The sequence below is a fragment of the Trachymyrmex septentrionalis genome, unplaced genomic scaffold, assembly GCF_001594115.1.
Source record: "Trachymyrmex septentrionalis isolate Tsep2-gDNA-1 unplaced genomic scaffold, Tsep1.0 scaffold60, whole genome shotgun sequence".
NCBI classification, from domain to species: Eukaryota; Metazoa; Arthropoda; class Insecta; order Hymenoptera; family Formicidae; genus Trachymyrmex; species Trachymyrmex septentrionalis.
Window position 1 is genome coordinate 910,780 of NW_017305779.1, and position 10,703 is coordinate 921,482.

Sequence of the window (10,703 nt, forward strand, 5' to 3'; positions counted from 1 at the left end):
AATATTAAATATATTACAATGTTATAAATATTATAAACACTTGTTCTTTTACACAAAAAAACAAGTGTCTATAATATTTATAACATTATAATATATTTAATATTATTTGTTATCTCTACAATAATGTTAAATAAATATTATTATAATAAAGTATAATGCGCATAATTATAAATTTACTACAAGAAAAATGTGACATATAGAAGCTATAACATAAAACAAAAACTTAGCATACTTTCAAATAAAAAGTATACAGTAAATTTCTGTTAAAGGACTCCACACGTTTCTTATGAATTTTGGTTCTCGGTCAAATCTTCTCATATTTTGGGAAATTGTAGTTTCAGGTGTTTTGATTAAAGTCAATGGGTGCGATCTCTAAAAATTAACAGTTTTCGAGATATAACTGTTCAAACTTGATTAATTTCTATTTTGGATATTGGGCAATATAAAAAAATCTTGATCCCACATGATCCTACAGATTTAAAAAAATACCTAGATGAATCTTATAACATGCGAAATAAGGCTGTCAGTTTATTTTGCATGTTATAAGATTCATTTAGGTATTTCTTTAAAGTCTGTAGAAACATGTAGAACTGAGATTGTTTGTATCCGAAATAATAGAATTAATCAAGTTGAAACAGTTATATCTCGAAAACTGTTAATTTTAGGAGATCGCGTTCATTGACACTTTTAATTAGAATACCTTTTTTTTTATTTAGTAAGGTGAAGAAAACGCATATCCTCAGTTTTGCGGGAAAGGAACCGAGGGTTATGTGGGACTCGCACCCATTAAAACCCCCGCTGGTGTCCTTCATTGACCTGTTTGCGGGGGCGCCTTGGGCACGCGTGCAGCATTCTTCTAGGATTTCAGGTCTGTCGATTTCAGACCTGACTGGTCGGCCCTTTCTCCGGTAAGATATTTGGGACTACAATTTCCCAAAATATGAAAAGTTGGACCAAGTTTTGACCAAGAACCAAAATCCATAAGAAATGTGCGGGTTCCTTTAATAGGTTTTACAAGAAATGTAAGTCGCAAATAATCTAATCAACTTTTTGTATTAATTTATCACAAGATGATATTATATTAGAAGGTAACACAGATATTATATAAAAAGTTAACACAAAGAATATAATATTGGAATAATTTAAAAGCAAATTATCAAACACATATTTTTTTAATTAACATTTACAACATATTAAATTAACACATGCATTTTATTCATTTATCCTAGAATTACGTTTGGAAATATATTATTTCTGTATTATTTGTTACTCACTCATAAATTATATTATTTTGACACTAACAATAAGAAATGTTAAATATTAATTTAACATAAAATATTTTAATAACACAAAATCACATTTTTTTAAATCAACCTTTAGATGTATTTAAAATCAACATAAAAATTTTAACAAGGATTGATTTTAACACATACAAAATATTTTAACTTAGTAAGCAAATGTGATTTAAATATGCAAAGGTTTTGTTTAATATCTTAGCTTTTTTATTCAAATTTATTGTATACTGTAATTTTTCAAAAGCGTTTTTAAAAGTAAAATTTGTCAATAATTCTTGATTAATTTTATATTATATCTATTTTTAAATTATTAATTTTTTATTTAATATTGTGCGCATTTTTGGATGCGTTTTATATATTTTATATATCTGACGTACATTTTTACTTTTATAACGTTTTTTTAATAAAATACCATTATCTATAAATTTTTATTTTATTTCAGTATAATGTTTTACTTACAAATTATAATTGGATTTTATATTTCTGTAACATACAATTAAAGAGAAGTATAATTAATTTAAAAATAATATAATACAAATAATTTTTGACTAAACTGGTTTTCAATTTTAACTCTAATTGCATTTACATCTTGTGAATTAATTTGACTCATTGTTTCAACTACTGGTTTATATTCTTGTTAAACATTCGCATTTGAGAATGTGTGCTAATACATTTTTATTAAATGACTCAATATGTTTAAATAATTTTATTATCATTATGGACTAATTGCGACCAATATAATGGAAGAATGTAACTGAGAATATTATAAGATTGAAAGCATTACATGATTGCGACAGAAGATAGATATACTATGTGTGCGTGTACTGTATCTATAATAGAAAGGAATATCAAAATTAAAAGTCTTCAACACTTGTTCCTCTAAGTCCTGCATTACAATATCGGCTAATATTGGAGATAATGGGGAATCCATAGGTGTACCGAATTTCTGTTTGTAAATCTAATTATCAAACGAGAAGTATGTCGAATTAAAAACAAAATCTATTGCTTTGAGGAATTTGTTCTTTGCTATGTTACATTTTTTAGAGATAAAGTTCTATCTATGTACACATTCTTTCAACACTTCTCAAAGCTAAATCTATGAGAATGTTTGTGAACAGAGAAACAATATCTAATGATAATATTAAAATAATATCTTTGTTTAGCTTTTTATTATTAACTTTGTTCACAATGTCGAAGTTATTTTTAACGTTGCTTGAAGGAGTAAACTCTTACTTTTTTCAATTATTTAATGTAGAAACGTAACTTATTAAAGTATTAAAGTAACTATACAGTGAGAGAGAGAGAGAGAGAGAAAGAGAGAAATGTCGACATATAATACAATGCTAATAAAACTATAGACAAATAAATTTTTTAAAGGAGAGCAATATACGAGTGTCACCTACCGTCAAAAATATGAAAAAGAGATGACTTTTTAAGGCAATAACGTATCTTATTATAATTTTGACATTTTGAATTTTGCATCACCATATTTCCGTTCGTAGGACACGTAAAGGTAAAATAAACGCTTATTATATAATTCGGACCCAAGCTGTCAATTGAATTTATATTCAGAACTCGATCGGTCCAGCATTAATTAAAAAACCGATAATTTCGGATGCTCGCAACTCGCTAACTCGTTAACTCGCGTAAAAGACACGGCGGTCTCGCGCTGCACACCCACTTGACGCGAGCCACTATCGTGTCTCTTGATATTTGTTCAAGTTCTCTTCATCTGATTTCTTTTACATTTTCTTCAACTTTCAATGAATTCTTGAATCTGTGATTTTTCAAAAATACATCATCCTCCAAATAATCCAAATGTTTGATTAAACACTTAAAACTTGAAAAGCTTTTGCTTGAAGAATTCTGATTTTGTTTTCTGTAACAACAAAAAATAACATTTGATAATGGACTTTTTTGTAAGATCTTCCTTTTTAAACTCTTGTAATGATGAGTTTAGTCCATAAAATGTTGGGAGAAGTTGTCGAAATTCTTCCAACTTGATTTTTTTTATATTTTTTCCAACTTTCGTGGAATTCTCGGTGTTCTGTAATTTATTTAATACATAATTCTTTAAGTTTTTGTTTAAAAAACTACGTTTGTAATTATTATTTGATAACATCTGTTTAATAAAAAATAATTTTTTTCATAAAAACAAAGTCAACTGTTTTCTGTAATTCATTGGGCGTTGGACATGATCTTACTCATTAAATAGCTACATCATGTGACGATTTGGAAAATATATATTTTTAGCAGTAAAAAATTGATTAATTCCAGTCAAAGGAAAATAATTGACTATGATTTATCCATTTCTTATGGCTTAAGGCTTAGAAATCTATTGTAGATTCGGATGAAAAGTCATGGCCATAGAAAAAACGTAAGACTTAAGCAGTAAGCAAATTAATTAATCACAGAGACCATAAGATCGTGAACAGTAACGAATCCAACATGTTGATTCTTTACTTAAGTGTTACGTCTTAAACTTTTTTATGTGCCAGGATCTTTATACATTTTACTTTAACTATAAGCAATACGAAATGTAAAAAAAAGATATTCGATAAGTATCAACAGAAATCCAAAAATTTAAATACCTATTGTCTTTGCGGAAACTGATCCAATCGTATGTATAAGTACAGCGCCGAGACACTATCAGTGTCTCCAGATTGTTGTATATATGCGTGTAAAGTATGTATGAGAGTTCATGTGCGTGTTTTCTTCGAAACTATAGTATCTTTCAATCTGAAGTATCCTGGTGATATAATAATCATTGCAACACTTTAAATTTAAAGATGCGTCAGTAAAACTCTTGTGTAAGAATTGTACATACGCTTTTTCATTATATATAAAATATTTTTATTACAACATAATATTTATAAGATGGAGAGCGATATTATTTGTATAGTGAGAATTATTAAAATAATTGAAATTTCGATTGCTCCATAAAATAGCAAAGCACAGTCGTTAAACCTTGACCCACTCTCAGCCTTTGCATGGTCAAGTGTATTATACGCTAGTAGCTTTTAGAATCGAAACAGTCGGATGAAAGTGCACGCTGTTTCCAACGAAACATGCCTCTCTCTCGTTCTAAACGCAATCGTTGATTTTTAATTCACATTAATCACAAACGATGTATTCAATCCTTTTATCGAGCTTCTTTTTTATTTCTTCTCCACTGAATGTATAGTGCAAACAGGAATATCAACGCAACAAATAGGTGCATTACACCATACGAACTATATGCAAGGTCGGATAGATTTCGATAAAAGATTTGAAAAATTTCAGAGTAAAATCTAATGTATGTTTTGGTTTAATTTTTTAAATATTATTATTTTATAATTATTTTGTTTAATTATTTCTTGAGTCAGCACATTTAAATCCTGGGCACTTCTTTGAAATGTAATAATTTTTATGTCATATTACGTAAATAATATTATAAAATTGTATATATATAGTTTAAACTATGTAAACATGAATTATATATTTAGAATTCTTATTTAAAAATGTCTAAATATACTTAAGATCTAAAGAAATATTCTCGACACTTTTACAGTATAATAAAATCAAAATTATTAAATAAACTCTCTCTTTACTCTCTCTCTCTCTCTCTCTCTCTTTCTCTCTCTCTCTCTCTTTCTCTCACTCTCTCTCATTTAAATATTTAATTTAATTACTTTTTATCTTCTTTTAGTTATAAAAATTCGGAAAAAATAAAAAGTTAAAATTAAATTGAGATTGATGTCAATCTATGTTGGTAGAAATGGACATCCGATGCAATTTACTTTTCAAAATAATATTTTTTTAAAATGTTTTTCAATTTTTTAAATAAATATCCAGATAGTCGATTTGGTCGTCTTTGGTATGAACGCATGTCGGTCCCGTTATCATTTCGTCCGAGTGGGTCACCGGCACCTTGCCAAGATTAACTCGCAACCGTGCATCGGACTTGTTCCGTGAGCGGACCGTTCTCAGTGAAAACATGGTGGGGCAGGCAGGGCCGGCTTGTTTTTGTAGTAAATCTTCTTTGATATTTGAAATTTGACAATTTAAATTTTCATTTTATTTTATTAAAATTTATAATTTTATGCGTAATAATAATTAATTTAAAGAATTGGTATTTCAAAATAAAATATAATATTTTTAAATACACTGAGATATTGTACTTAAAAAGTAAAGATATAATTAAATAATGAGTAAAATTAGAAAAAAAAGCAAGCATAGAAAGTGAACTTTCGGAAAAAAAGTTTTATGTATAATTATGTATAACTATATAAAATTATATATATATATAATTATATATAATATATATGAAATTAATATATTTTATATATAATTATATATAATTATAACATAACATAATATATATGTAACATTTTTTCCCGGGCTTAAGAAAAATTTATCTTTTTATTTGTTAATATCTTATGTCATAAAGAGAGAATAGTTACATTTAAATACTAAATAATTTCTCATAAAGTGCTATTCAATTCTTTTAAACATTGCAAAATGTACTCTGAACGACGTTTTGTATATCATAATAAAGAAATTCTTGAAAGCCAATTTAAACGAAAAATAAATTATATTGTTTCCTAAAATATTAAATTTACAAATGTAATAAAATTTTAATCTAAAGTCAAAACATTAAATATTATTTGAAAAACTCATAAAATAAGTAACAAGCAAAAAATAAATATTAGAGTGAAAAATTTATTATTAGAGTAATTAATTATGTTTTATAACTACTTAAATAAACTTAAATAAATCTTTTTTAAATATAAAACTAATCTTTTTGTTTAAGAAATGTATATATTAATAATACGAAATTTTAGTCTTAAAATATTGTATTGGATGGGATGCCTTGTATGGAAGGGGATCAGAGAATGTAAAGTCCCAGAACTTGGTCGGCCCTGGATGTCAGATGAAGTCTGAAAGTGCCCAGCGTGCTTGCCTTTGTCGAACATGTCTATATACTATTAGTATCCGCGAGATCGAGTAGCTTGTCGCACGTTTTTCATCGGTGACTGTCGATCATTTGCAGCAAGATTTCGATTAGCCTGCAAGCAAGTTTTCTCCGCGAAGTCTTTGCGCTTTCTCACGCTTGTTTTTATCTCTCAATCCTGACGATCCTCAGGATCGTCTCGTGAGAGTTGACGATTCTTTGAGATTCTTAGAATAGTGATAATTAAAACTGGATCGACGAAAATGAAGATCGCCACTACATTATTCCTTTTCGTGGTCGTCGGTAAGTATTGGATTGAAACAAAAATTTGTAGTGCTACACACTTCAAAATTCAAGCAACAGTAATTTTGTTAAAAATAAACAAAATTTAAATTTAAGATAACTGTTAAAGTTCAAAATTTCTACTTTGAGGTATTACTATATTTTTTAAGTTTTTAGAAATTTAGTAATTGTTATACATAAAAAATTACGAGCTGGACAAAATTATTTTTTCTTGCAAAAATTTTCAATTTTCTAAAGTAAAAACTTAAAGTTTCTCCTACAAAATTATTTTTAAAAATGTTTCTAAGATTTTTTATTACTGAGTCAATCGCGGATTAATAAAAAAAGAATTTTAATTTTGCTCACAACTTTGTTAAAAATTGCCACAATTCAAAAAAACATATTTTTTAAGCTAAAAGTTTACTCTATCGAATAATATAATTGTCAAATTTGTTTTCAAATATTTTTTAAAAACGTGTGTAAGCATAATACAAATAAAGTTAGCGCTACGAGTTTTTGTTCCAACCCAAAGTTTATTTTTTCTTTGAAATAACGGAAATAACACTAATGGTTTTTTTTCGTTTGTTTAGTAAAAACTATATACCTCACTTTTAAAATAATAAAATCTAAGGAAAATAAATCTAAGGAAGTAATGTTTATAAACCTTTATTAAATTACTAGTGCGTTTTAAGAATCAATTTTAGCAATGCAAATTTATTTTCTCGTTCTTACATTGAAATAGTTAAATTAATATATTATGATTTAACTAAATGTTTTAATTAATCTTAAATGTAATATTTAAATACTTATTAAAATAAATGTCAAAAAATCATTCAGCCACGTTACTTCTTCCGTATAAAATGTTTAAATGCAAAACTGACAGTGACTGTCAATGTGCAAGTGCATCCGGTTACTTTATTATTCTTACTACATTGATATCTTCAATTAATATGTTATTTTTATTACAATTTTGAGGAATATTTGTATTTATCGAACAATGCATTAATAAAATTAATCTAAACAATTTATATTGTTATATCAAATAAATCCAGAGTTTGAGATATACATCTATACCATCAATTTGCAACAGATTTGATTCTGAAGTCATAATAGAACAATTAAATGCATTAATTGTTCGATGCATACAAATGTAAATCTTCATTAAATATTTTATTTATTTTGTAAACATCGGTTTTCAAATTTTCCTACACAATCGTGTCTTAATAATAAATTTCTATACTATGATTAATTATATTAATTCTTTGTTAATCAGGATGTCTCAAATTTTATATAATTTAAATTTATAACTTTTAATAATTTACTTTATAATTAAAAAAAATATATCAAAGGATGTACTAAATTATTAAAAATAAATCAATATTACTAAAATAATTGTCATTAATTATCATTTATTATTATTGTTTATTGATATTATTAGAGATAAATTTTAATATTCATTTAATATTTATACTTGCTATGAAGTTTAAATCAACGATTTGCAGTAGAGTCAAATTTGAAAGCCGATCGCAAAAACTGTCAGCGTTTTTACATGGGCAATTTCATTAGCTGGGCCTCTCTCTTATTTTTATTGCGCCTTGTATGAATTGCATAATTTTATTCTGTGCTATCGACTTCAACGTCTGTAAATTATTCTTAACTTGACTGCACTTGTCTCACGCCGTAAGTCGATCAATTAATCAGCGTACTTCTTCCTTATTATACTAATAGTCTTGTTTTCCTCTAGCGAAGAAATTCTTCCCTCTCTAAAATGCATCTGACTGTACATATGGGTATTTGTGTGACGTTACATTTTAAGCAGACATTATATGTTCCGCGGAAAATTCACAGCATAATACTTAGATACGTGAATTGTACAAAAATATAATTTTCCGTAATTTCACGCTACTGTTTGTAATGATCTGAGCGTGACTGCGATGGTTACGCATTGTGAAAAGCAGCCGGACTTCTTGCGGGTCGATGCAGTAGTACGTTGCACTCGACACATCATTATGTGTCATGATGCGTCAGAATCAGTGGAAATCTTTTAAAGATTTTAACCTAAGATTTTTACATAAAAATTTTTAATATTTTTAAAAACGTTTCGTAAAAACGTTTTGTAATCAAAATTATCTCTCTAAAGATAAATAAATAAAAATCTTTTATATGTATAAAAAATATATAAATATCTAATATCTTTCTTATGATGAATAGTCTTAGTACATCTGTACTTCATAATATCTTTACAACAATTAAACATGTATAAAATAAGCATGTAAAATAGTTCAGTATGTAAAAAGTGTATTTTTATATATGTGTCAAAGACAATATTCTTTTTATTAATGTTACACGCAAACATTGCAAATTATTCATCTATCTTTGCTGTATAACAGAAAGGAAATTATTGAAACTAGTCGGTGTACATATCGTATATCTAATATATGTGTACATAATGTGTAAATAAAAATTATGAAACAGTATGATTAGCCATGACTTTCGCTAAGTTAACTAATTTATTCTTTTATATATACGTTGCTCAAATAGACTTAATAACACTTTGAAAACATAAAGTCTGTTTTGCAGCTTATTGTTTGATTTACTGAAATAAACATATACGTTGTAATTTAAAAACTTTTAATAAAAAAGTATTTATTAATGATAATATTTAGAATAAGATATATGTATATAAATAAAGAAACGAAATATTTGATCTAAAAGATTACGAAATTTATTAATTTGTTTCTATTATTTTTTGTTTCCGGTTGTTATATGGACATACGTAATTTTGTTCTTTTTTTTATTATTGTTAAAATGTGTCGAAGAATTAAAATAATGTTATCGTCAATAAATTTTTTTTCAATAATTTAAGAAGCATTTAAATATTACATTATTTGATTTCCTGATGATATCATCGTGTTTAAAATTAAAAGTGTTTCGAAATAGATTCATATAACAAAACATTTCTTACGCGATACGTTGCGCGCACTAGTGGTATACATAATGCGTAGGCGATCAAAAATTACCGCATTGAGAAAAGTATTGCCATTGATTTGTTCAGTGATGCAGGATAGAAAGTGCGAAAAGATGGGTACACGCGCCGTGAAATGTAGAGTAGAAAAATAGAACAGGTTGTCGACGAAAGTACGTAATTTCGATCGCTGGATGATTGTCATTGAAAGTGATCTAGGAGAAAGGGATTGTAGTCGGCTTCTTCAACTATAATTATGTATTATTTTTACATAAGTAAAGAAAAAAAGAAAGAGATACGAGTATTTGTCGAAGTTTTTGTGAAAGATGCAGCAGGCAGATCTTTTTTTATACATGCTATAAATTTAATATGTCAATGGAAGTAACGCGTAATTAAAGATGCGTGATAACTTTCTCCGCGAAAAAATGACTTTCGTACTTATGCTTATAATATTATGAATTGAGGTATAACTGTAAATTTTCTAAGCTTATAGAATTTGGCGTTAAAATAAAGTGTGTTTTTTCGGTGGTTAAGTTAAATTGAGGTCAATCATTCCTGTATTGACTAACTTCTTAACTGACCGCTGGTCCGTATTTAGATACTGCTAGTACTGAAAGTCTATAGTATACGTAATATGAATCATAAATTTTTCAATACTGGCGGTGTATACACATATCAGAACACGGCCTGTTATTAGATTGCAAATATACTGACAGAAATATGATTAAATTTATTTAATCTATTTAATTTGTATTTACTAAAACTATCATACATGTGACTTCAAAAGTACAAAACATTATTTATCTTAAAATATCAAGACTATTACAAATAACTATTTATATGTGGATAATAATATTTATTTATTATAATACATTGTATAGCATCTATTTCTTCAAACTCAATAAAGCGATACGTGACATGAAAACAGGAGAATATACCGTTTTGAATGACTTTAAAATGACGACGTGTCTGCGGTCAAAAATTAGGTTGCTCTGAAGAATGACCGGTTGCTTCTGCCAATAATCCTTTTACCGAGATACGCGGGATGCATATTTGGGGAATCAGGTCAACCTGTTTACGTAAATGTCATCTGTGCGCATACTTTCTATTTAGTTAACGTCCAACAATACTACTTTTATTAAGTTGACGTCAGTCATTTATTAAATATTCATAATTGACAGACAAAATTTTTTTTTCAGTTATTATCTTATTATTTCTTATTATCAAA

At 27.1% G+C, this 10,703-nt stretch overlaps 1 protein-coding gene across 2 annotated transcripts in view; it reads left to right on the forward strand.

Moving 5' to 3' along the window:
- The first annotated feature begins 6,282 nt into the window (after nucleotides 1-6,282).
- The window catches only part of LOC108752627 (transcription activator MSS11-like), a 15,957-nt gene continuing 11,536 nt past the window's right edge, over nucleotides 6,283-10,703 (forward strand). Inside the window, exon 1 of one of the 2 annotated variants that reach the window (XM_018493597.1) lies at nucleotides 6,283-6,531. In XM_018493597.1, coding sequence (XP_018349099.1) covers nucleotides 6,492-6,531 — 40 coding nt within the window. In that variant the 5' untranslated portion in view covers nucleotides 6,283-6,491. The remainder of the gene's footprint in view (nucleotides 6,532-10,703) is intronic. The other variant, XM_018493596.1, reaches the window with a different exon arrangement.